The sequence below is a fragment of the Rhizoctonia solani genome, chromosome 6 (assembly GCF_016906535.1).
Source record: "Rhizoctonia solani chromosome 6, complete sequence".
NCBI lineage: Eukaryota > Fungi > Basidiomycota > Agaricomycetes > Cantharellales > Ceratobasidiaceae > Rhizoctonia > Rhizoctonia solani.
The window spans coordinates 1,137,018-1,163,377 of record NC_057375.1 but is presented as its reverse complement, the minus strand read 5'-3'; the positions used below and the strand labels follow the sequence as shown (position 1 = coordinate 1,163,377).

Genomic DNA, 26,360 nt, shown 5'->3' with positions numbered 1-26,360 from the left:
TTTGGAGAATATATGGGCCCGGACAGCAACAGAACGGCGTCCGGCTTGTTGGGGTGATTTGTCCACTGCTTGTCAGGTTGTTACTGGCATGTAACTGTACTCGGCTTGGGTTACAGGTCATTATTAGATTAACTACATTCAATGGTCTGTAATAATTCCGGTGGACTGAGGCACGCATGATGGCAAGTTAACATCAAAACGGGACATCATAACAGGACTTTATTGTTTGTTGGGCACTGCCACTTGCCTCTTGTTGACATCTTGTAAACGACCATGGGCTGGAACAGCCTGTATCATTGTCATATCTGTTTTGCCACCGCAAATATCCAAAAAATCGCTTACTTGTGGTTTTTTTGAAGGTTTTTCCTCGCTAGTAAGCCCATACTCATACCTATGTGTATTGATAATACCGAAATTGGGTCAATTCCTCCGGATCTACGTCCAAAATGGTGCTATTAATCAAAGACACCGATCATAGGCAATTTTTAGTTGAATTCACTGACTCAAGTCCGACAAGCAACATTCAAAACGACATCAAGCTGGGCTGGAATCCCGAGGCGGGGTGCGGATGAGCCAGCCTGAGACGCAGGACAAATTTCAAAGCCCAATGGCAAACCCACAAAAGCGCTGATAAAAGAATGCGATGCCGTTACCTACGTTTCAAGACACCCTCAATAGCACGACATGTTTACCCGATCAACGCTGGGATGCTACAGATGTAAAAACATGTAAGTATATCACACATTGTCTTCGACTTGGGTTGTAATAATCTAGGCGCAAGAAATGTGATGAGACGAAACCAGAGTGTTCCAGGTCAGCCAGAATATTAATTAATGCACGAAAGTGTCAATTACTATACTTTACAGGATAGATGTATCAGGCGTGGAATAGAGTGCAGGTACGAATACATCGAACCCAAAGGAGATCGAGAAAGTTGCGTGAGCCGAACAATGCCTGGACCAAGGTTCTCAGGCGGGCCTAATTCAGTCGAACATTCCTCGATTGAACTTGATTCGACTACTCTGCAACCTAGTCTCGTACCGCCTGTGTTTTCCAACACCGCTGCTAACATGGATTCGCCCGAGTTCGTACTTTGGCCGTTGGCATACTTCCCTGGACCTTCGGCGTCTAACATGGGCTACCTTTCCACCGAGCCCATGCTACTTCACCAGACAACTTTGGCCCAATCACTCCACCCTTCCGCTGTACTGCCCCATAACCTACAGCCTCAATTAATCTCAACGACAGCGACGAACAACGACGTCGGCTTCGATGGTCCTTTAATAAATATCCTACCCAATTCGAACCATTTGACGCGATCGCAAATGGCCGAACGAGCATTCGATCCAGAACAGGAAGAAGATGACAACGAGGAGCTGGATATTGAAGGGCAAACCAATCCTCTGCACTATTCCACCGGGTGCCTCAGATAACAGCTCGATCGAATTTGTTCTACAAAACTGTAAGTACTGCTTCAGGCCCTTGGGCTTTTGTCCATCTAATTCGATTTGTTTGAATTTGAATTATCCCAGATGCAAGGTGGCTTATGGGCCTTTTTGATCCGCTTAAAGTTGTGCACAACGCAAAGCAACTTGTGCTGCATCAGTTTTTCTTCTCAGCCGCTTCTCGGTCTCGCGTCCTTCTGATTGCGCGCTTGATGAATACGCTTGCAAACCAACAAGCTCTGGACGAACAGGGTTTGACAATATTGGGTTTACTCAGAGATAGCGTATTCAAGAACATTATTGGTTGCAGTCTACAGTACCCAATCTCGGGCGAAACAAGGCGACAAGCGAGGGTTTCGTTGAGCAACATTCATGAGGTACGCATTGAGTAAAGGGAAAAACTATTTACGAACTAAGTGGCGAGCAGCTGGTGGGAATTCAATTGCAACCTCCCCCTCAGCTCGACGATCAGCCTTCTCACAATTGCAACTCCAGTATTCTTAGCCGCCTGTCCGCCCCCTCATCCTCCTCGTTTGTTCGATATTATCTCGACCCTAGTTTGGATCTTAGACACTTTGCAGCTGCAGATATCATATTGGTGTGATTACGGGGAGAGCCACGTTTTGCAGGTACTACCAAGGCAATAATTGGATGAGTGGACACTAATAAGATGGTCTAGGTACGACATTCCTTGGTCTCTCGAACTCTCCGAGATCAATTCATTCTAGTTCTGGCATACATGAATGGACTTAGGGAGGATGCACGAATACAGGCTTCCGGAGACTTGCGGTACGCACCCACTAGTTAGAAACTTCAGCGGCAGCCCAAGCTTGGGGAATGGAGTAATAGATCCTATGCTGGCACAGAAACTTGAAGACGACCTCCATAGGATACGCATAATATCGAGCGAGAGTAAGGACCCAGCGCTGACGATCACACGCATGGTCGTACAAGAATGTTGGAGAGAGGTCGTACATATCTACTTTTACATGGTGGGGTTTCTGATTTACTAGTGAATGTATGCATTGATAATATGTGTGGCAGGCGCTCTGTGGTGCGAGTGCAGAAGACCCTCGAGTCCAGCGTTCGCACAAGAAATATATGCGGCTGGTTGGTGGTATACGGCCTGGTCGAAATCCAGACGCGTTTCTGTTCATCCCAATGATTGTTGTGAGTTTCTGCTTCTTCATTTCCTTGATCGCCTTGTTATTATGTATGGGCTGATTGCTTCTGTCTAATTTCCTGTATTACAGGCAGGTCTTGCAGCCATAAGACCCAAGGATCGGCGTGTCCTGATATCCCGTGCACTCGGATTACCTGAACATGTAAACCGGGACGGTGGGAAATGACTTGATTAGAATGCTGGAGGACATATGGGCCCGGACGGGACAAGAGAGGCGTCCGGCCTACTGGGATGATTTATCGATTGCTTGTCATGCTGTTACTGGAACGTAAACATTCAGCTTGCGGAGTGTATTTCACAGTAGCAAATATGACTAATTATAACGGTAGCTAAGTGTGCATGTGCCCATTGCGGAAAGCGCGCAGAGTCAATGGCGCTTGTCCCACATGAAGTATCGAAATTTGAGACGAGTCCCCGTCTAGTTGCTGAATAGTTCACTACACTTGCGATCTAGGATAATATTCACGTGATATTGAGAATGTTTACAACGAAATTAAATTTCATCACTCAAATATGTATCCAACTGCGGCATTACGCTAACTTGAACCAGCATCGAAACCAAACTTAGTATTACGAGAGGGCTATTTTAATTGAAGGGAAGGATAGTATTCGAAGTTCCCTATGCAAATTCCTGCGCTAGGTCACAACAAAATGCCAGATCTAGATGCATTGGCAAATCCACACCTCACGTTCCCGATCACCTTCCATTTTGTTGTAGCGCAGTATGTCTATTCGATCTACAATGGGCTGTCACCGATGTAAAACATGTGAGTCTATTACGCACTATACTCCGTGGTACCAGTGCTAAAAACAGCGAGACAGACGCAGAAAGTGCGACGAGAAAAAGCCAGAGTGCTCCAGGCGAGTTGTATTTAATTAGAATAGAAAGATAACTGAATTATGTAGTCCAGATGTATCAGACGTGGAATTGAGTGTAGATATGACTATGTGGAGTCCAGAGGACAAGGATTCAAAACACGGACGGTACCTGGGCGAAGGCCCGAGAAGAAACTTGCGCAAATCGAACAGCCATTGGTTGGGTCAAGTTCGGCCACGCTTCAGTCGACTTCTGGATCACCCAGCTACAATATTCTTGACCTCGATCTGCTCGAACTGCCGCTTCTGCCCTTGGCCGACGTCCCTTTGCTGCTCGATACAAGCCCTTATGTTATTGGCGCCACACCATTCGTACAGCCAGCCTCGGCTGGACTGTTGGCCCGACCCAACATGCTCTTTCATAATCCGTCTCAGCGTAGGTCGACTCTGCATCTAGAGGAAGATGACAGCGAACAGTCTGATGTCGAAGGCGTCAAGTCAATCATCTATGCCACCCCACATTTGAACGACATTGTGGACAACAGTTCGTTTAATTTGTTCTACAGAACTGTAAGTCTCGCTCCAAAGCTTTTGCCCGTAGTTTTTTTATTGCTTCTAGATCAAAGATGGTTTCCTCGGGTCTTATTCGATCCACTGAGAGCTATGCGCAAAGTGACAGAAAAAGTACTCTATCAATTCTCCCTCTCGGCTACCTCACAATCTCGCCTCGTGCTCATTGCACAATTATTGGGCACCCTTTCAAAAGAATGGTGCTTAGATGAACAGGGAATAATTATGTTGAGGACTACTGCGAGATGGCATATTCCGTGACATTATTGGCTGCAGCCCGGAGTATCCAGTCTCAGGCAAAGCAATACAGCAAGCGAACAGCGCACTGAAATGTTCTTGAGGTACGCACCCGAATTACCCTCAACCAAAGTGAAATAAATGCTAAATTACACGCACAGCTGGTAGTAATTCAGGTTTGGACTGCTCCACTTAGTTGGACTATAAGCTTGTTCAGAATTGCGAGTCCAGTATTCCTAGCCGCCTGTCAATACCCTCTTCCTCCTCGATTTTTCGACATACTCTTGACTCCAGCTTGGACCTTAGGCATTTTGCAGTTGTAGATGTTATACTAAGTTTGGTAACCGGGAGGGCTACATTCTGCAGGTACCACCGAGGAAACGGCTGATGTTTACGCAGTACTGATATCTCGGGTGTTGTAGACCTCTTCTCCTCGATTTTTCGACATACTCTTGACTCCAGCTTGGACCTTAGGCATTTTGCAGTTGTAGATGTTATACTAAGTTTGGTAACCGGGAGGGCTACATTCTGCAGGTACCGAGGAAACGGCTGATGTTATACGCAGTATGATATCTCGGGTGTTGTAGATACCATATTCCCTGGTCTCTTGAGCTATCTGACCGGCTACTAGAGCGGCAAGGTAATCAAGGCACCGAGTGGATAATTGGCATTCCGGACCAGTTTCTCTTAGTACTTGCCTATATGAGTGGACTAAGAACAGTTGCCCTGGAGGGCACTTCCCATGGCGACAGTGTCCTACACGTCCAAAATAACACGAATCATAGGAATATTCGAAGCAGAAAAGAAGGATTAATTGACCCCCTATTGGCGCAGAAACTCGAAGGCGACCTCCGCAGGATACGCATACTACCGGGCCAGAGCAAAGATCCTGCGCTAATGATTATACGCATAGTCGTACAAGAATGCTGGAGATGTGTGTATATCTACTTTTACATGGTATGTTCATTCCTGCGCTAGTGATTGGATCTGCTGACACTATGCCTGGTAGGCGCTCTGCGGTGCACATGCAGAGGACCCTCGAGTGCAGCACTCATTAAAGAGGTATATGCGGTTGGTCAATGGTATCAGACCTGGCAGGAACCCGGATGTGTTCCTATTTACTCCGATGGTCATTGTAAGTTTGTGCCTCCTTATTTTCTTGGTTGTTATATCGCTGTCTATTGACGTACCTGAATTTATTGTAGGCCGGTGTCTCGGCCATCAAGGCTAAACATCGCCACACCCTCACCTCTCGAACATTGGGGTTGCCCGAGCATTCGAAACCTGGGACGACAGGGAACGATTTAGTAAAGATTTTGGAGAATGTATGGAATAGAACGGCAATGGAGGGGCGTTCGGCCTGTTGGGATGATTTATCGATTGCTTGTCATGTTGTTACTGGGATGTAAATGATTTAGTGTTAGGTTTCATCATGACCTTCTTGTTACACTTGCTCGTAAGACTGATACAAACACATTTATGACGAGATTCCGGATTCGAAGGAGACTAATTGGTCACTAATTAAGATAGTGAGTCACAATGCCGTAACTGTACAGTTCATTGAGCATCGCCACCTGCTTCTCGATGTTTGGCAACTCTATGGGTCATTACCACTCCTCCGCCAAGCTTATCTCGACTCTTCAACCCTGCCAACAGCCTGGCCGTTCACCATAAAATAACTTTCTACAGGAGATCTGGGCTATTCTTATGGCGTGGTGACGCCATGCATTGTGGGTTATTTCAGATCTGACAGTCAAATGGGCTCGTACTAACAATAGTACCTGTCACCTTATCATTCGACTCGCTGTGCCCGGGTTAACAAATCCTTGTAGAAAATTCAGGAACAACCCCCACGCCCGGTTCAAATCTTGTTCATTTTTAGAAACGCGTGGGTCCTCGACGGTCTACAACACCCGATTACAATATCCTACAATCTGGGGTCAGTTACAAGCGTGTGACTCTGGAAACTGCAACACCTGTGTTGATGTACTATCTGTGTGTACTTTGCTTGGCAGAATGGGCTCAAAGCACCGGAACACGCACCATGATCCTCACTCACCCAGGCACTCCAATCACACATTGTGTCGTACAGTTATGGCTCCTCGGCTAAAACTCCCAGAAAAGAGCGTCCGGTAGCCTCGGACCGCGTGGACATTGTACGAGCGGTCGTGGAGACAACCAATCCTGTCCGAGGCGGCCATCAGCCCTGGGACCGGTATACAGGAATTCCTTTCGAAGACGAGTATGATCACGTGACGCGCTATTTTAGACCACGCATAGCAGTAATCTCATAGCAGAAACGCCGCATACGACTGGCAATAATAGAGCAGGGTCAAAGAAAGAATGCTATTGGCTTGCTGTGTGCATGATACTGGATATTATCTTGGACTCCTCGCCCCAAAAATCAGGTTTATGGGCTGTTAAAAAGTGACGGGCGTCTCCCCCTCTCTCAAAGTTCCTTTCTCACTACGAAAAGGCTTGCGGTCTCCAGCGATGGCTCCTCTTCCTTCCCGAACCTTAACGTTGCCTCCGGAGGGGCAGAACAATGCTCATCTGGCTCGACACAACCATGTCTCCCGACAAATCTCAAGGGCTTCCAATCGGTCTATTAACTCTCCCATCGACCTGCTCGCCTCCCTGTTGAGTTTCGCACTCTCAGTCTTCATGTTGACGAAACGGTTCGTCAACAAGCCGCTGAAAAGCGCAAAGGTGCCACCAAAGGTAGATACGACCGTTTCCTTATATTCAGACTACTGAATCATTAGCACAGACATTTCGGATCTTACGTTTCACACTCAGACTGAGGAAGAGGTCCTTGCTCTCTTTCGGTATCTCCTGCCGTTGGCCTGGATAGTGCTCAGGCCCAACGCCGCTTGGCTACCAACGGCCCCAACGCCCTGTCTCCCCCACCTAGTAATACTTTCCGCAAGGTTCTGGAATGGATTTTTGGTGGATTTGGTTCACTTCTTCTCGCTGCTAGTATTGTACGTTTCTCATGCTCATTGTTCTATCGCATTGCTAACTACCTTTCTCAAGGTCTGCTTTATTGCATGGAAGCCCCTTGGAGAGCCGAACCCAGCACCCGCAAATCTGGCACTGGCAGTTGTTCTACTAATTGTTCTTCTACTCAATGCTGTATTCAATATGTGGCAAGGTATGTTCTTTGTTTGTTTACATTGTCTCATGACCGAAACATTTTCTGTTGTAGATATTCCACAGGCCGCACGTTGGCTTCCCTTACCTCCCTTCTCCCATCTGCAGTGACCGTACTCCGCGATGGTCAACCTACTGTAACTCAGGCCAGCCAACTTGTAACCGGTGATATCGTCATGCTAGGTATGTTGACGCCCATTTTCGTAGATTGATATGTATTCACACGGCTCTTAGGCACCGGTTAGAGTTCCCGCAGACATGAGAATATTGAAAAGCGAAGGCCTTATGGTCGACCGTGGTGTTGACTGGAGAGGTGAGCATGGTATTGCTACCCGTCTGGCAGTGTCGTTTATCCTATGGTAGTCCGAACCTATCCCGGCAAGCACTCATTATACCGACCAAAACTTCCTCGAAACGCGCAATATTGCTCTACAAGGAACATATTGCGTATCAGGTAGCGGCATGGGTGTTGTTGTTCAGGTCGGGGATGGAACCGTATTGTAAGCTTTGCGGTACCATCTCCTTAGTAAAATATTGACATCATAAAAGTGGTCGTATCGCACGGCTGTCTACTGGTCCAATGCCAATGGGAAAAATGGGTTGACTGCTGGGCTCACCACTCTTCAGCGTGAGATCCTCCGGTTCGTACATCATTGCCGGGTGCGCGAGTACTGTGGCAATTATTATAGTCATTCTTTGGGCCGCATGGTTCGTCATCATTAATTAGACCTATTCAGTGTGCTAACAAGTATCTAAAGGTTGCGTCGCGACTACCCCAATTATATAAACGTTCCAACACTCTTGATTGACGTCGTATCGGTCATGGTCGCATTTATTCCTGAGGGATTGTAGGTATATGTGCCCAACATACAAACACACTTATGGTGCACTACAGGCCAGTTGCGATCACCATGTCACTCGCCAAGGTGGCGCATACACTCAGCAAGAAGAAGGTTCTTTGCAAGTAAGAGTCATCGAGCCCTTTCTCGCTTATCATGTGCTGAGCCTTGTGCTTCAGGTCGCTCTCTATTGTCGAGACCCTCGGTTCGGTTAATGTCCTGTGCTCAGTATGCATTGATTACCTCCAATCAAGTCTGTCAACTGATCGTTATCTACAGGACAAAACCGGTACCCTCACTCAGAATAAGATGACGGTTCAAGACGTCGCTATCTTTGATACCGAATACAGCGTCCTGGGGTTCCGAGATGCGTCAAACGAAGGCCAGGGTAATAATAATCTACGTCAGGTGAGATCAAGGATAATGTATTCGATGTTGACTGATAGTCGGGTAGATGAGCGCCGTCGCGCCATATGCAACTCGGCAAACTTCGCTTCCGAACTGAGGACGAGCCTACAAGTATTAGGAAAGTTATCGGTGACGCAACAGGTAATTTACTCTAGTTACCTGTTTCAATCCATCTTAACGAATTATACAGATTCGGCTATTCTCCGATTTGCTCACACCATGCCCCGATTGAGACTTCGCGTTCGGTCTGGGACGACGTATTCAAACTCAATTTCAGCTCCAAGACCAAATTTATGCTCAAGCTCCAAGCTTGTCGACTCGTCTGGTTCGCTCCCGGCGCCGCTTGTTCGTTCGGATATGTTCAACCCCCAGACGGACTATCTCCTTACTGTCAAAGGTGCTCCGGACGTCCTTTACCCGAGGTGCACATCTATCATGTCTCCGGTTGACGGCCAGGTCTTTGATCTGACTCCCGAACGACTCGCTCAACTCACCGCTGTACAAAACCGATGGGCCGCTCGTGGACGTGTTCTCGTTGGACTGATAGCGTTGGTAGTATTTGCCGAGGCGCCGGAATTCGATTTTTCATGGTCACAGGTGATCACCCCGCTACCGCCGTTGCGATCGCCGCCCAAGCTGGAATCGTCAGTGGCAACCCAGACGCTATTCACCGGCTTTCAGATCTCGACGATTCACTTGACGAAAAGGCAATCCCACAATATGATCCCGACGCCAAGGATCGTAGCTTGTTCACATCGGACTCTAGCACCGATCCTGAAAAAGGTTCGAGCTTAGCGAACTCGGGCATGAAGAGTATCGTCATCACTGGTACGGATCTTATGACGATTAGTTCTAGCCAGATGGAACACTGTGTCAATATGACGAAATTGTCTTTGCGCGCACCTCTCCCGAACAGAAGTTGCGAATTGTTCACGAGTTTCAGAGGCGTGGTGGAGTCGTGGCTATGACCGGTGATGGAGGTAAGCCCTATATCCGTGGCCACAGAGCTGAAACTGATCAACCTTTGATTTTAAAGTCAACGACGCCCCGAGTCTCAAAGCTGCTGACTGCGGCATCGCTATGGGCGATGGCTCGGATGTTGCCCGCGAAGCCGCCGATATGGTTCTGTTAGAAAACTTTGAGGCAATAGTAGTAGCATTGGAATACGGTAAGTCCTATTTTTGGTTAATTTCGGGTCCTTTTCCCTCTGGGCTACGGGTATCGTGACGTAACGCCTTCGGGCACCCCTTACCTTGGTGACACCCATGGTTTGAGCCACCAGCCCTCATGTTTGGTGGCACTGAATGATGGCGTCTCGGCTTGAAATAAGGTTCGGACCGGCTATATTGATCACCGATGCTCGGTACCTCGGCCAATTCATGTGTTCCCGCTTGGTTTGATCCGACTGATGACTCACGACACGATCTCGCTTCTAGGTCGATTGGTGTATGATAACTTGAAGAAGACAGTCCTGTACCTGCTTCCCGCTGGCAGGTGAGCTACATTGGTATTCAATCAAGCGCTTGGCTCAATATCAACGACAGTTTCTCCGAGCTTATGCCCATCTTGCTCAATATTTTGATTGGCGTTCCACAGATGCTTAGCAGTCTACAGGTTCGTAAATTAAGAACCTCTACTACGGATCCGCTGACGAACAAAACTGGTTAGATGATCATTATCTGTGTGGGTACAGATGTCTTGCCGGCGCTCAGTCTCGCTCTCGAAAAGCCGGAACAGGGCCTTCTGTCACGCCGACCTCGAAATGTCAAGACTGATCGGTTAGCGGACTGGAAATTGTTGCTCCATGCCTATGGGTTCATTGGGGTTCTCGAGTCGTTGTGTGCGATGAGCATGTGAGCATACTCAAATGTGGCATTTGGCGTTGACACCGACTTACAACCAATAGGTCTTTTTGGTATCTTCAGCGCAACGGCGTGCCATTCTCGGACCTTGTCTTGGGCTTCGGAAACTGGCCGACTCTGGACGAAGAGAAGCTTGACAAGGCTCAGTCTGTGTATTTCTTTACATTAGTGATTATGCAGTGGGGGTAAGTTGCGGCTCGTTCGCGCGTATATCCGTATACTAATCCCGCTTAGTAACTTGCTGGCAACCCGGTCACGTAAATTGAGTATATTCCAGCATAAGCCTTCCGGTAATTGGTACATCTTCCCAGGTAAGTTCAAGGATTCAGGGCGCAGGGCGTTTGACTAACAGCAGCCCCCTTCCCCAGCAATGATCTGTGCTCTTGTAATCGGCATTTTCTTCTCTTATGTACCTTTCTTCCAGAAAACGTTCCTGACCCGAGGCGTCCCGGTCGAACACTATTTCTTGCCTGTGGCATTTGGACTTGGTATACTCCTGTAAGTCTATTCGATTTGTGACCATCGATATCCCTTAATCACCCCTGGGTCCAGACTGGATGAAGCGCGCAAGTTTATGGTCCGCAGGTACCCTAACGGATTGCTGGCAAAACTGGCCTGGTAGACACGGCGTTGGTGTATTATTATTTTATTCAGACATTTTGGTCGCTTGGCTTGGGTTTATAGTTTTATAGATACTGTGTCTATTCCATTCTAGGTAGATAATGCATACGTCAGTGAATTCATCATCGTGCGATAACTGTTCGGACATCGGAAACCCTGTCACATCGGTACGGCCGCGCGGGCAAGTAATTTATCGTGCTTCTTTCGACCCGATATTTGATTCAGGGAATAACTGGTTCGATCAAACCAAGTACGGCTAATTCAAGGCAGCAATACGTGATCTATGTATGTTGGTTTCTGGTGGTTTGCAGGATTCCGCGCTCAAAAAAGCATGAATAGAGACCCAATTTGGACTGGATGGCGAAGGCTAGAATGGGCAAAGGATTACCGCTCGGTGGCACAAGGGCTACCCTGTATGCTTGCCTTATTTGCCGAGACCCTGAACGTCAATCAACGGATTGACAGTCGCAATCGCCCCACACGAGTGAGGATGTTGAATAAAAAGTGGACGGATTGGGCTAGATATCGCCCACGTCCGGCTGCCCTTTGCAATGAACCTGTCTACTCGCAACCGTGTGAGACGTTCATGGCGAGGTCCTCCTCTCAACATCAACACACGGCGCTCGACGTCCCTGGTGAGTATTTAGCCTGCTGTTGTCTGCCAAATTCCCTCATACGGTGCCTCTCAGCCTCCGATGGCCTCCTCATCGCGGGCCGCGGCTGGGGGTCCTCCTCAAAGCCTCACCATCGTATACACTGTCAACGGCCAGGACCACTGTACAGTCATCCCTTATCCAAAGAGCTACGAGGCAAGTCATTTGCTTCAGTCTTTACCCAACGTGGCACCCATTAACACACCCGTCCACAGGATGCCCTCACAGCTGCTGTGCAGCGCTTCAGCCAATACTTTGCTTCTGCAACACCTTCGCGTCAAGTGTGGCTCGCAAAGGGTCTGCGGACTCGTCGGAACCGCTGGATATGGGCCGAGATCGATCCAGAATCGTTTCTCAACGCGATCCAGGACAACGCGGTTGAGATCCGCTTGTGCGATAACGAGCAGGATGGATACGATTCCGACGAATCGGACTGCCTGAGCGTAATCATGTCGGAGGAGGAGAGTGTTCAAACAAATATGACATCCCTGTTGCAGACGGATGATGGGTTCAGTGAGTGTCATGTTCCTAGCTTTTATTACTTGTTCTAATCGGCTCCGACGCTTGTCCGGTTAGAGAGCTCTCAATCGAGCATGTCCAACCTCTCCTGTCTTCAAACCCAGACTCCCTCGCCTGCTGCGATTGCGCAAAGCTTGATTGATGAAGCAGTACATATTTACCATTCCACCACCGACTATCCTACCGCCATATCCAAACTCGAGCATGCAGCGTCCGTTATACCACCGGGGCACCCTGATCTGAAAGCCCAGTGCTACTTGCATTTGGGACAACTCGCCCAAGCCTCGTACAATTTCCCCTCGGCCGAGATGGATGCTCTGCCCGCTCAGACCCAGGCCCAAATCAAGGCAAACCGCCGGCTGTCGACCATCTCGACTCTCGGTGGCTTGTCCCCAGCCTCAACATCCCTCTCAACCGCTCGCTCCCATTTCAGACACGCACACAAGTTGTTTACCGAGTCTAAGAACCGCGCTGGTCAGTTGCGATGCAAACAAGCCGTTGCTTCGATTGCATTGGACGAGCAGGACTGGGATTCGGCTCGGAGTCAGATTCTTTATATCCTGGATGCGGGGAAGCGAGAGGGCGTGGAGATTGATGAGGTGTGGTGCTGGAGCGCTTTGGCGCTTGTTTCCTTGAGGCAAGGAGAGCCCGAGGAGGTCGATAATTATTGGAACAAAGCCTGGCGCGCGGGTGCCCGATAAATGCCTTTGTTGCCTCACTCTTTTTTGGTCTATTTTTTTTTCAGGTGGCTTTATTTCGTTCTAGTATTATACCGTTCTTGGTTGTACCGTCCATTCTTTCCTTTTATCTCCGTCTCTGTCCTCATTTGAAAGTGATTCTGCGAAATCACATGAACCAAACACTCTCCTTTAACCGGCTTGCCTAGGTTATTACACTTGAAAATATTTTTATCCTCTGATCTGTCTATACATTTTATACCTTTAGATAGCGCGCCCTTTTTCAGAGCTGCGTTGTAACTTTGCTCTTGTATTTCTGTATCCAATACCCATCGTGACTCGTCGTTTTGACCCCCCTGTCGATTGTTCGTAAAGCCTTGTCGTTGGTGTCTGCTTAGACCCAGCGCCACGCGAAGGTGCTGAGTTGGGCCCGCGGCGTTATCGGTCTCGCCAATAGGAACAAAAAGGAAACCTTAACTACATGCCCGATATCCAGGGTTTTCATTTCGGCAAATTAAATCTGAGCCGTTTGTACTCGAGCAAGCTTCGGGAGGGGTTCAGCCAATATATGGCTGAGAACTTGTTTGAGCCACTAGGAGGTCTCGGGACCCTTTTGAGACTCCGCATCTGGAACCCGTGTACATTGCTTCAGGTCTGGCCACCCAGAACTAATTATATATGCGTTCCGGATATGGTAGCAGCCTTTACTCTAAAATAATGGCAGTTACGGTAGGATTCGGGGCTGTTTGCCACGTGACAAACCAGAAATGGGTCCAAGAATCCGAGCCACTGATATTCATTTCGCACTATGACCATTTTGTTATTTTCTTTGGAACTGTTTTGATCATGAGAGAATCTTCGTACGGGACTATATATGAGAGGCTTTTTTCTGAGCCTCTCCACCGCACTCCACCCGCCGACGCTCCCCTGTCCCCTGCATTGTCATATCTACCAGCATGCGTTCGTACGAGTCTGCCTTTGCTATGGATTCAGTGGTATGTACGCATTTAATACTGGTACTTGACGACGACTAATGATGATATCGGGACTTTAGCATGCCTCTGATATGCCTATCAATCCGGTATTGGGTGCTCAACGAATCGTCGACACTGCGAAAGCTCTTGCGCAAGTCAACGAGCATTTGTCATTCTCTCCTCTTCGACGGAAAGTTATGGTTCCTGCCCCCAAGCTAAAACGCAATTATGGATCGTTAGACTTGAACCGGGTAAGACTGTGCTTGGCTCCTGGCATTTGGCTTGGCTAATAGTTCATCTAGGCAATGTCTACCTCGAGTTCTGACTCGTCGGTCGTTACCACTCCTACTGATACATCATTTCCTACACACTACGTCCAATGGAATGAAGACGAGGGGGAAGTAATCGAACAGGACGACACCCCACTTTCTTCTGCACCTGCTTCGCCCATGCTGGAATTCTCCACTCGCCAAAATCACAGCCACAAAGCCGTGGCAAGCTGCCAGGAGCCACAGCCATTCGGAGTGATGTTTGGACCCAATTCCACTCCCGAACTCGTCTCTGCCAACGAGATCGCAGACTACCTCGACTTCCTGGATGTACTTGAAGACTACGATTCGCTTGAACAATTTGCTGAAGCTGGAATGCTTGGCTCGGCCTCGTGCCTCGACCCTAACGCAACCAAGTTCAGCCCCGCTCGTGTACACCGTTCCGTCCACAGGGCGCATTTAGATTCAACTCCCAGCCAATGGAACTTGAATCACTCGTCGCTGGCTTCTACCCCTGAGAAGACATCTTCTGCAACCGTAATCGAGCTTAATCACACCGGCCTATCAACGGTCAATTCTCTCCTGGCTTCTCCCAAGCTACTTTTCGAGCCCGCTAGCCCACAAATCTCGCGAGGCGCTTGGAGACTGCCTGGTCCCACTTTGGACTCTGCGTTTGATACGCAAGTCGCCTCGCCGTCTACTGGTACTGTGTGGTCCGAGACTCTTCCGTGGATATCTGCGATTCTGTCGCTTGCTTTGATCGCGAATATGATGATGGGGAGAGCTTACTAGTGATCCTCGTGAATTACTGTATTACTAGAGTATAGATTTAGACACCGATCGGATGTAGACTATATCGTTGGCTGTATTATTACTTGCAATACACAGTGCTATCTTTTTCAACCATCATCTGAAGAAAGTTGTGAACTTTAGGACCGGGATGACTTGTCGATTCTTCATTGTAGGGACGATCGTAAAATAGGCAAATAGCGACAACTAATGTATTTATTGCAAGGTATATATAGGCTTTTCTACACCCTCTCTTTGGTAGAAACATAGTTATGCAATCAAACATGCTATATTCAAATACATTACAATTGGCCTTGGGCCGAGGCGATTATGGTGATGAAAAATACGATGAACGGAGAGATATTACGACCGGGAGGGGGACGCTATGGTGCGTGCAATAGCGATGGTACGCCGCACTGGAGTACCACGGAGTCCGCGCCGTGGAGCGAGCTCGAGTATGTGGCCATTCTGGGCGCATGTATGTGCAGTAAGATAAAAGGAGGGCAACGTATTTTATCTAGGCCGTGGTGTAAGCGAAAACGGTAGCAAATAGTTGGTACATAAAAAAGGAGTGGGCGGGCGGGACTCGCAGAAACTAGACACGAAGACTAATGACCGGGCGAGCTCATGGGGCTCGCACTGCTTTGTATGGAGGAAACAAGTACGCACAAGCGTCGTAACGAAATACTAAGCAGCGAAGCAGTGTATGATACATTCGTCGAGGCGTGTCGACTCGCCCAGTCCAGTGTAAACTTTGTCGACTCCTAACCTGACTCCACTTGTCAAAGTTGGTCTACTCAATCAATTCTCTGCCGGCGTCTCTCAAGTCTGAGCACGCCCAAATTTAATCATGTATAGGTCCGTTATCTGCCGAACCATATCTCGACCATGAGCAAGCGTGCGTGCCTCTTGGATAGTAGCGATGCATTCTTGAAGTTGCATGACTCTTGGGTCCAACTGCCTTCGAGTTGCTACGTTCATGGTGATTGCGAACAGGTTGAAGCAAGATTCTTAAAAATGGCAATCGCGCATTATGTTGGGCTCAGAGTATACATAAGGAGTTAGTTTCCATTGGCATAATCCTCTTCGGACAGTCTTATATTGACCTCTACGAGTTTGGTCTCGACGGCATTCCGATATCCTATCTGCTTCTCGAGTATAATCTGAACCTGGGCGAGCTGTGTTTGAAGGTTGATGTCATCAGCTTCCTTGTCAGCGTGCCAAAATTTTAGTATCTCAATCTCCTTGTGTAGTTTGTTGCCGGCGGCCTTGGCTTTGTGTTCAAGCTCCACTGGAGTCATACCGCGCTCGCACAACGTTCTCCTTGGCTAGAAGATTGTTCTGAAGATGCAAATTAGCAACCTTGTCGTATTTCAGTTTTTGTTGGGCATTTACGAGTGCGCGCTGGTTTTTGAGCGGATCGAGTTGAATATATTCCCTTGTGCATTGTTGAATTTCTTTGAGCGACTGCCCATATGCAGCCATAGTAATAGGTTTTTCTGGTCAAACCCTTCGGAAACGGTGAATACGAAACCAACCAACGAATGCGATCGAATTGTATCACTTACAACCTTCATCCGTTTCATCCTCTTCCTCTTCCTCAAAACCAACATCCCTAGTCGTCTTTCCGGGTTTACGCTTTTCTACTGAAACAATGAGCATGGGCTAGGTAATGGCATTCGCATGCACTTGCGGTAATTTGCTCTTCATCATACTCATTCCTGGCCTTTTTGCGAACCTTTTTGGTTTCCGCCGAGGCATTGTACGAGTCTGTATGATAATATAAATATCGCGCATACATCCGGACAAAAATACTTATCTTGATTGTTCTGCTTGTTAGTCGTGTTCCGGGTGGGCTTAGAACGTGCTTTGGTGGTAGGCAAGGCATCTGCCAAATATGAGTCGGCAAGAAATGAGCAAATGTCCTGACCGTACCCGGGTTGTCATCCTAACCTTTATCTCGCGTTGTTTGGCCTAGAGAGGGATATGTATCGCTGTAAGCAGCGTTCTCCATCGCCCTGACCATGTCTTCGTAGCATTTTTGCCAGATCATTATCGCCATGATACATGGCATCCACTTTTTCTTGTACCTGTTGGCGGAGGGGGTAGAGTCGCTTCGATTAATGACCTGCTTGAGGAGCGGAGGTAGATTCTTGTATGAGTCGAGCAGGTTTCGTAGCAATAACGCTTGTTCCGATGTCTAGAGCGTTGATAGTTTGATTGTAGTTGACGTCTTACTTTATCTATGGTTGTGTCGAACAGGCTGGGGAACAAAGTTTCTTAAAAATGTCAATCGCGTGTGACATTAAATTTATTATTAGTGAATATATAAGGTGTTGAGCTTGCTGCCACTCACACACTAGCCCCCTTCCAACACTCGCATACAAACCTTCACCCCATTTTAAACCTACAGAGTGAGATTATACAACATATATGCCGAACGGGAGAAAGACTCAAGGGCATGTAGTGTAGGGGTTATCGCGCCTCATTCGCAGACCAGTCAGGAATTGAACTGTTGTCACGTGACTTGAGGAGGTCTCCGGTTCAATTCCGGACTTGTCCAATCCTTTTTAGGACATAACTTTAGCTTAGAAACACTACAAGAATTCATATATGGCTTTTGAAAAGCTTTTAAAATGTAGATCTGGGCTGTGTATGAGCACCACACTAACAAGCCCTGTTTGTAAGACATTTAACATATGTCCTGGAGCTTGGGCCAGGTTCTTGATGTGACCCAGACAAGCTAGCTCCTGGTCAAGTTCAGGCCCAGAAGTTTCACTAATAGATGAGTTAAGTAAAATAATGGGTGGCAGAACTTGGGCTCTAGCTGGAAGATTGGGGGCAGGGGGATGAACAGGTAGGCTATCAGATACATTTGCTCCCAGACTGGTCCAAAGAGTGTTTAGTTGAGCAAGAATTGTTTCTTGAGCTTGGGCAATGGCAGCCGCAATGGGATTGGCCATACTTTATAAATGCTGGGGAGGCAATTGCAGGGCACAGTTTGTAACATTCAACAAGTTTTTAATCATATTTTATAAGTTATCATACACCCTAAACCCATTCCTAATCAGTAGCCTCATAGTGCTTTTGGCAAAGAAGAGTGGCCTGGGCTTCCAACAAATCAGCCTTGGCATGTTTAGCATTGCACTTTTCTTCTTCAAGTAGGCAATCCTTGTCAGCTAGGGCACCTTGTGCCTTGGCCAACTTGGTTTGGAGATGGATGATCTCTTGGTCCTTGTTGCATAGCTGCAATTGCACCTCAGCTTTGATGAGCCCAGCACCTGATTTTCCCAATAGCTCCCACTGCTTCAAGATGACTTGCTGCATTTCCAATTCCAAGGCCTTGACTTTGGATTCCTCTTGTGCAGCCTTGACACAAGCATTGTACATTGCACATTGAGTTTGCAAACAAATTGTGACCATTTCTTCAAACTCAGCCAGGGAGTTTAGAACTAGGCAAGCAGCATATATGATCCAGCAGAGCCCTTGGAGCTTTGTTCCATGCTCTTTTTTGGCCTTGCCTATTGGTCAAGTGAGTAAATGTAGAAAAGGGGTTGCTGCATAGCATACCTGCTCCATTGTCACCTGTTTTTGGTACGGCTTTTCCTATGAGAGACATTAAACTCTCTTTGCATGGGAACATGATATACTTACCTTTCTTGGATGTAGATGGCTTTGGCCTGGGCATCTTTGAGGCTTCTGGTTTATGTAAGCAGGTAAATAGTAGCAGACAAAGCAAATGTATGTGCATACCAAGGACAAGTGATTCATCTGCAATAGAAAGTTATTAATGATAGTGTGAACTACTGACTATCTTACCTTTGTCATTGGATTCAGGTAGCTGGTGAGTAGCTTGAGATTGGAGATGGCAAGTTTTGCTCACAACTGTGAGATGTTAGCACTGTGGCAATATGGAGCTGGCTTTTACCTTCCAGTGAAGTATCTGGACTTGGATAGTGATTGGATTTGTTGGATACTACAAGCCAACCTAAGTATGTAACTCCTTGGTTTGGATCAAGGAACTCACTGTCAATATAGTCTTGTTTGTCCATGTTGCATTTCTTCCCTTTCTTACTGGTTTGGACAGGACTGTTATAACTTCCTAAATTATACCATCAGATTTGCCTGATTTTTCTGTTATTTTTAGTATTTTTTATGGACTCCTTATGTCACGACTAAGCTCGGACCTATGATACAAGTAGGCTTAAAGTCCGTGGCCCTATCACCAATGGACTATGAAACAAAGAGGGGCAACAAAGGCCCAAGGGGTATGGAATGGGTAGAGGGCAACAAGGCCTGGGTTAAGGGTTTGTAGTAAGGTGCACTTATGGCCAACTAGGGGCCTGGGCAATGGGTAAGGGTAAGCTTAGGATGAATTGACAAAGAGGTCAAGTCTTGCTGTTTAGCAGCGACTTGACCTGGTTTAAATACATGAGAGAAGCCACATCAAAAACAACAGTACTAAATAGTGAGTCATTTACAATTTCACATCATATATCAAATATGTCACGTGATCTTGATGAGTCATAAATATATACCAAAAAAGGAAACTGTCTCAGAAAAAAGATAGAAAATAGTAGAAAAATGTGTCATGCCGATGAAGGTCATGACATTACCCCCTCTTCAAGCTCCAACTGCATCGGGGTGTTCCTTATAAAATTCCTCTAAGGCTTCTTGGGCATTTCCCACATTGTCTATGGGTTCCCATGAGTTACTTCCTTTGTCATATCCTTTCCATTTGACTAGGTACCATAACTTTCTTGTTTTTCCGCGTCCCTTCTGTTTACTATCCAAGATTCTTTCCACTTCGTATTCCTCTTCACCTTCTTCTGTAATAATAGGTGCAGGTTGAGGAGGATCGCGTCCATGAGGGTCAGGGCAGAATTTTGTTAAGAGATTTATGTGAAATACTGGATGTATGCGCATGGTATGGGGTAGTTGTAATTTATACGCATGCGATCCAATTTTTTCAATTACCAAATAGGGACCTAGCTTTTTGTGGCTAAGCTTGATGGATGGTCTATTGGTGGATATATTTTGATGACTTAGCCAGACTTTATCCCCTACTTGGATTTCCTCTTCTTCCCTATGGCGTTGATCATAGAAGTGTTTCATCCTTTCTTGTGACAAGGACAACGCTGCTTTGACTTCATCATAGCCTCTTTCTAGGAACTCCGCATGTTCATCCGCATTAGGTACTGATTCGTCTGTCTTTTGACCTACAGAGAATCGGGGATTTGAGCCGTAGCATATCTGGAATGGTGATTTGCCCGTGGAAGTTTGCTTTAGATTATTGAGGGCAAACTCTGCTAAGGGTAATAATGATACCCAATCCGATTGTCAATGATTCCCAAACATGCAAAGGAATATTTCAGCCTCTCGTTGTATTCGTTCTGTTTGTCCATCTGTTTGAGGATGGTAGGCTGTGGAGTACGTTGGTTTAATATCCAGCCTTTTGTACAGGTGGCAAATAAATTTGGCATTGAAAGTTGGTCCTCTGTCTGATACGGTGCTTCTGGGCAAGCCATGGAGTTTCCACACATATGTCACAAATAGATTTGCAATATTGATAGCAGATGAAGTGGATTGTGTGGGTATAAAATGTACCATTTTAGAGAATCGATCGATAACGGTGAGAATGGCATCAAATCCTTCTGAAACTGGTAATCCCACAATCATGTCATATGCTATGTCCTCCCAGGGGCGTTCAGGGATATGTAGTGGTTTCAACAAGCCTGTGGGTAATTGATTTGTGGGTTTGGACCGAATGCAGGTTTCACAATGGCTGACGTAAGAGTTGACAAATTTTTTTAAGGATGGCCAATAGTAATTCCTTGAGACAAGTTCTAATGTTCTAGCTTGTCCCGGATGTCCTGCCGCTAATGCATCGTGCCTAGATTCCAAGATGAGGTTCCTAATAGTGTCATCCTTTGGTACAAATATTTTTCCTTGAAACCATAGTAGTCCTTCTCTCAATTCCCAGTCTAAGACTTTTTCCTTGCCCTGGAGTTTATGTAAGATTTCTTTCAGACGGTTATCCTCGTAAATTGCTTTGCCGATTAGGTCATTGATTTCCTGATCTGGGGTAATAGCTGAAACAAAGAGTTCTGGTTTCAGGAGAACCTGGTTCTCTACCCCCCCTTCAAGGGGTACCAAATCATAGCGTCGTGAGAGGATGTCTGCTTTTTTGTTCTGTGCTCCAGGTCTATAATTGATTTGGAAATTATAGTCGACTAGGAAGTTGGCCCATCTAATCTGGCGTTTATTTAGGGATTGAGACGTGGAAAAATATTCTAAGTTCTTGTGATCTGTTAGAACTTGGACTGGTAATTCGGATCCTTCTAGCAAATGGCGCCATTCTTTAAATGCTCTAATGACTGCTAATAGCTCCTTGTCAAAGATGTCATAGTTTTTTTCAGCCGGAGACAGGGACTTGGATAAATAGGCTACCGGGGCCAATTTCCCTTCAGGGTTGCGTTGGGATAGTATGGCCCCAGTAGCGTAATCCGATGCATCACATTCCACATAAAATTGTTTGGTGGTATCAGGCTGTAGAAGCAAGGGTGCTGATGTGAGACATTTTTAAGGCCATCAAACGACTGTTGTTCCGCCAAGTCCCATTTCCAAATACTATCTTTCTTGAGCAAATTATACAAGGGCCGTGCCATATTGCCAAAATTAGGGATGAATCGTCTGTAAAAGTTTACAAATCCTAAAAATTCCTGGATGTTCTTGACATTCTTAGGCGTTGACCAATTTATTGCATCCGTAACCTTGGATTGATCGACTTCTATGCCAAATTCCGATATAATGAACCCTAAGTAATCAATCCTCTTGACATGGAAGTGGCATTTCTCAATATTGCAGAAAAGGTTGTTATCCTGTAGCCTTTTGAGTACTTCTCGCACATGAACTTCATGATCTTTTTCATTCAAGGAGAAGACCAGAATATTGTCCAGATATATGATGACATAAACATCCAAGAGGTCTCTGAATATTTCATTCATCATATCCTGAAAGGCTGCCGGCGCATTTGTCAATCCAAAAGGCATAACCAAGTATTCGAATAATCCGTATTTTGTTTTGAAGGCTGTTTTCCATTCGTCGCCTTCTTTAATTCGGACTAAGTTATATCCTGCCCTGAGGTCAAATTTACTAAAAATCTTAGCGCCTTGTAGTTTTTCAATAAGATTCTGTGGCAAGGGTAGGGGATAGGCATTCTTCTTGGTCATGCTGTTCAGTCGTCAATAATCTACACACATGCGTAATTTCCCGTTTTTCTTCTTGACAAATAATATGGGGGAAGCCATGGGAGATTTAGACGGGCGGATCAGGCCTGCTTTCAGTTGCTTTTCAATGGTTTCCCTAAGTTCTGCATCTTCCCTTGGGCCTAGGCTGTAGATGGGGCCATGTCGGGGTTTTGCGTCAGGGAGTAGCTCAATGGCGATGTCGTAAGGACGATGGGGTGGTAATTTTGACGATTCCTCCTCTGAAAATACTCTAGCAAATTCTTGATAAGGGACAGGAATTTCTTCCACTGCTTTGAGCTCTAAAACAGCAGGTGTGGCTAAACAGTTGTTGGAACAATATAGAGAATTAAAAACGAGTGTATGTTTTTCCCACAAAATTTGGGGATTGTGTTTTTTCAACCATGACATTCCTAAAACTAATTGGTGATTGCCAATATTGGAAATATGGCATTCTAGTTCTTTGGTGTGATTGCCAATGGTACATCTAAACCGAGTAAAATGAGTGATTTGACCATGTCGTAGACACAATTGATACCAGGGAATTTATTCCCAATTTCTCGAATTTGAACGAAGGCAATTGGAGAACATTTTCAATCACGTGACATCGGCGCTTATATCATACGATAAGCGCCGAGCCACGTCCCCATCCGCGCTTACCTCAGCACACGTAGCCACCTCCACCTGATGACATCATTATGACACGTCAGTGACACGTATGCATGAGTAAGGCCGACTGCGGAGCGGGGTTCTTATTTGATACGGTATTGGATATAATGTAATTGTAAATAGCTTGTCTGTAGAATATATAAGGAGGCCAACCAACCATGGTAACACCCAGGTCGATTACCTCTTGTCGCATCCCCCAACTGTACGAGGCCTTAGGCCAGTAACTACTAAGACTCCCACCTGTACTCGTCGCCTTAAGCGACTTCCTCATCGTAGATACATAGCTTACCATTGCCATTAGGGCTTTGGTCATTGTACTTAGATAGTTAGTCGTTGTAGGTAGCCTCCTCACCGCCTTAAGCGGTCTTCGCTTAGTTCTATACGGCCACAAGCGCCCGCTACCTAGACGACCCCTACGGACGTCTAGGACAGACCAGAATCAATTTCTTGGCCATCAATAACGCGTAATTTCTTGGGGGTTGGATGTATATAGGTTGGAAGTCGATAGGTTTCTACCAAAAGAGGGTGGATGAAGCAAGAAGTTGCTCCAGAATCAATCATGGCTTTTCCTTGAAAAGGTTTGGCCAAAAAACTCGATTTTTGGGATTTAGGAGTTTCACACGGATTTGCAGAGAATGACGCATATATTTGAGATGTATTACATAAGGACAGTATTTCAAAATCATTGTTCTCATAATGCAAATCCGCGAGCATACAGCCAAGTGCCTTACTCCTTAGTTGGCCTTGGCTTTTCCTTTTCCCAACTCTTCCTCATCAGAGACGACTTCAATTCTATTTTCTTCTTTGGGCCTTTCCCAAGACCATTCTACATTCGCCACATGTCCAGACATGGGCTTAGAAGGGAAATTTCGCGCAAAGTGGCCTTTTCCACCGCATACATGACAGGTGAGGTTTGAAAAGCCCCTTCCATCAAGATCCATGGGACCTGGGCCTTTAGCGTTCGATGCTAGGACAGGAGTAGGAGCAACAATGGTTTTGACTGGGGCAGCAGCGGCAGGGCGTTCATCCTTTTTGAGAGATGGGAATGGGATCATTGTGTCCTTGGTTTCCCCATTCCACCTGACATTGGGCATATTGCCAGAAGTTGTGCGTACAATTGAGGTAATGGCGCCTTTCTTGGCGCGGCAAGTAGTGGGATCAATCATGTAGACATTGTCCCCAACATTGAGACGAGTACAAGTGGGAGTGGGGTTGGAGGTGGAAGTGGGGGTTGCAGAGGAAGGGGCGCGAGCAGTAGGAATAGACGGATTGGACAGGCGAGTGGATTCAATATGATTGGCAATTTCTTCCGCCTTGTCATAGACTTGTTGGGCAGTAGCACGACGCCACTGGAACATTGTTGACAGCATGATGTCCTTGATTTCATTTTTGAGTCCGTCATAGTACTTATCGCGCAAGGTTTCATCACTGTATCCAAGAGAAACCGAATACTGTTGGAATTCACGAGTATATTCCTGAACAGAAGCTTTCTGCCGCAAGTTATTCCATTTTTGGCGATACTTCTCGTCGCGATTAGTGTCCACATAATGCTTAGTGAATTCAGCCCAAAATGTATCAATGTCTTCCAATAAGGGGACCGCTTCTCCCCTGAACACCTTCCTTTCCTTGTATGGGCGTACCCAATCTTCTGCTGCTCCCTCAAAATACAATGTTACCCACAAAATTTTTTCTTCATGGGACCGGGTTGCACCTTTTGCCCTTATATAAGCTTGGCAAGCAATGATAAAATTGAGGGCGTCTTCTTTCTTGCCACTAAACTTGTTTGGCTTGGCAAATTTCAAATCGGAACTAGAAGACGTAGATGGGGGATTGATAGTGGTGGCAGTGCCAGAAGGTGGGGGCGGTGGAGGTGGAGCTGTGGAGCGAGAGGAAGATTGATGAAGAAGCTGATCTTGCACAGCCTGAATGGATGCTGCCGCCCCTTGAATTTGGTTTGAGTAAAAAATATGTTGATTACGTGATTGATCGCGGTGTTCCTCAAGTTCCGCCCTTAGTAACGCTATTTGATCATGTTGCGCTTCATAAGCGCCTTGTAGTTGTGAGAACTCCTTTTTTAGGACAATCATATTTTGGGCAACCATGTTTAATAGTTCACAATCAGACATATGGTCAAAAGACATGGGGGAATATACATGTGGCGGCACAGCCGCAGGAGCAGGAGTATGAGTTCGAGAAGATGGGGCAGACCACCCCGATTGGGAAGAAGACAAATTAGTCTCTCCCATTGCGCCCAAGCCAGGTATTGTCATATGAGACTGCAAAAAACTCATATTCCTCGTAATAGTGGATACGCCCTTTTCCGTCTTGGGTGATATCCTGAATGGAGCAATGGAAGTTGTCCAACTCGATTTCTTTTTCTACCAATAGCCTATCCTTTTCCTCTATAAGGCGTTCTTGCTCTTCAATAGTTAAAGCAAGATCGCAATTATGTGATTCGAGGTTTGCAATTAAATTCTTGTGCTCTTGTGCCTCTGTTTCGTATATGGTATTGAGGCGTTCAGCAAAGGATCGATGACTTTTTAAGATTGCAATATTTTGGACGAGGCCAGGTTCCTTGATTCGGGCTATATGTTCCTCAAGGTTTTCAATTCAACCTGATAGGATGTGATTGATGTCGAGGAGGGTTTTCTCAAGGTAGAGATATTGGGTGACAACGGAGTATGGCCAAAAAATGGCAAAAAGGACAAGATCTAGGAAATCAAACACTAGGATGCGTTCCCAATATAAATTGGTACTCGGTCAGATAGTCAATTAACGGGTTTATAGTTCTAATTACTAACTGTTTGCTTCACCACTAGCGTTAGACAATCCTTGTACTAAAATCAACAGCTGTGTGCGAGCGTGATATCAGTCAGGTTTTTTGTAAGCGGAGGTTTGGCTGACTAACAGCGTATGACTAAAGGTGCGGACACCCTGGTATGCGGACGATTGCCAGCAAGGGGCTATCCCGCGGTCTTACTGCTACTCGTATTCCTGTCTTTGATTATTACACAGGGGCTACGATGCAATAGCTATTCAGACGTTGGTGCTTATCCAAGCGTAGGTCTTGTTTGTTGACAAGAGTACGAGTGAGAAAGACTTGACCTAGTGTCACGACTAAGCTCGGACCTATGATACAAGTAGGCTTAAAGTCCGTGGCCCTATCACCAATGGACTATGAAACAAAGAGGGGCGACAAAGGCCCAAGGGGTATGGAATGGGTAGAGGGCAACAAGGCCTGGGTTAAGGGTTTGTAGTAAGGTGCACTTATGGCCAACTAGGGGCCTGGGCAATGGGTAAGGGTAAGCTTAGGATGAATTGACAAAGAGGTCAAGTCTTGCTGTTTAGCAGCGACTTGACCTGGTTTAAATACATGAGAGAAGCCACATCAAAAACAACAGTACTAAATAGTGAGTCATTTACAATTTC

General features: G+C 46.4%; 7 protein-coding genes across 7 annotated transcripts; 3 read left to right on the top strand and 4 right to left on the bottom strand.

Moving 5' to 3' along the window:
• Nucleotides 1-950: 950 nt before the first annotated feature.
• RhiXN_05807 (sodium/potassium-transporting ATPase subunit alpha) lies at nt 951-8,748 on the top strand (the record flags this gene model as incomplete). The annotated part of the gene is made up of 22 exons (XM_043325623.1): nt 951-1,420; nt 1,540-1,822; nt 1,873-2,043; nt 2,125-2,234; nt 3,588-4,014; nt 5,086-5,208; nt 5,261-5,386; nt 5,457-5,558; nt 6,787-6,929; nt 7,106-7,235; nt 7,288-7,405; nt 7,471-7,587; nt 7,639-7,644; nt 7,680-7,717; nt 7,768-7,899; nt 7,954-8,032; nt 8,094-8,112; nt 8,163-8,252; nt 8,300-8,368; nt 8,423-8,471; nt 8,523-8,651; nt 8,698-8,748. The coding sequence occupies 22 exons, from the start codon at nt 951-953 to the stop codon at nt 8,746-8,748; spliced, it is 2,982 nt and encodes a 993-aa protein (XP_043181055.1).
• A 122-nt stretch (nt 8,749-8,870) lies between these two features.
• RhiXN_05806 (calcium-transporting ATPase) lies at nt 8,871-13,007 on the top strand (the record flags this gene model as incomplete). The annotated part of the gene is made up of 18 exons (XM_043325622.1): nt 8,871-9,171; nt 9,249-9,464; nt 9,512-9,631; nt 9,688-9,819; nt 10,088-10,145; nt 10,196-10,265; nt 10,320-10,504; nt 10,558-10,698; nt 10,748-10,824; nt 10,882-11,011; nt 11,066-11,090; nt 11,233-11,301; nt 11,360-11,419; nt 11,474-11,547; nt 11,600-11,773; nt 11,824-11,947; nt 12,003-12,300; nt 12,364-13,007. The coding sequence occupies 18 exons, from the start codon at nt 8,871-8,873 to the stop codon at nt 13,005-13,007; spliced, it is 2,898 nt and encodes a 965-aa protein (XP_043181054.1).
• Nucleotides 13,008-13,939: 932 nt separating this feature from the next.
• RhiXN_05805 (uncharacterized protein) lies at nt 13,940-15,018 on the top strand (the record flags this gene model as incomplete). The annotated part of the gene is made up of 3 exons (XM_043325621.1): nt 13,940-13,978; nt 14,038-14,208; nt 14,260-15,018. 3 exons carry the CDS (start codon nt 13,940-13,942, stop codon nt 15,016-15,018), a joined length of 969 nt encoding a protein of 322 aa, XP_043181053.1.
• A 1,058-nt stretch (nt 15,019-16,076) lies between these two features.
• Nucleotides 16,077-17,978, bottom strand: RhiXN_05804 (uncharacterized protein; the record flags this gene model as incomplete). The annotated part of the gene is made up of 7 exons (XM_043325620.1): nt 16,077-16,338; nt 16,411-16,525; nt 16,584-16,658; nt 16,705-16,785; nt 16,823-16,903; nt 16,969-17,215; nt 17,688-17,978. The coding sequence occupies 7 exons, from the start codon at nt 17,976-17,978 to the stop codon at nt 16,077-16,079; spliced, it is 1,152 nt and encodes a 383-aa protein (XP_043181052.1).
• A 100-nt stretch (nt 17,979-18,078) lies between these two features.
• RhiXN_05803 (uncharacterized protein) lies at nt 18,079-19,067 on the bottom strand (the record flags this gene model as incomplete). The annotated part of the gene is made up of 7 exons (XM_043325619.1): nt 18,079-18,536; nt 18,586-18,621; nt 18,670-18,714; nt 18,769-18,786; nt 18,835-18,900; nt 18,944-18,991; nt 19,043-19,067. 7 exons carry the CDS (start codon nt 19,065-19,067, stop codon nt 18,079-18,081), a joined length of 696 nt encoding a protein of 231 aa, XP_043181051.1.
• A 571-nt stretch (nt 19,068-19,638) lies between these two features.
• On the bottom strand, nt 19,639-22,673 carry RhiXN_05802 (Retrotransposable element Tf2 protein; the record flags this gene model as incomplete). Its single annotated transcript, XM_043325618.1, has 5 exons — nt 19,639-20,324; nt 20,372-20,438; nt 20,623-21,581; nt 21,647-22,248; nt 22,276-22,673. The coding sequence occupies 5 exons, from the start codon at nt 22,671-22,673 to the stop codon at nt 19,639-19,641; spliced, it is 2,712 nt and encodes a 903-aa protein (XP_043181050.1).
• Nucleotides 22,674-23,665: 992 nt separating this feature from the next.
• On the bottom strand, nt 23,666-25,072 carry RhiXN_05801 (Retrotransposon gag protein; the record flags this gene model as incomplete). Its single annotated transcript, XM_043325617.1, has 1 exon — nt 23,666-25,072. The coding sequence occupies one exon, from the start codon at nt 25,070-25,072 to the stop codon at nt 23,666-23,668; it is 1,407 nt and encodes a 468-aa protein (XP_043181049.1).
• Nucleotides 25,073-26,360: the final 1,288 nt, after the last annotated feature.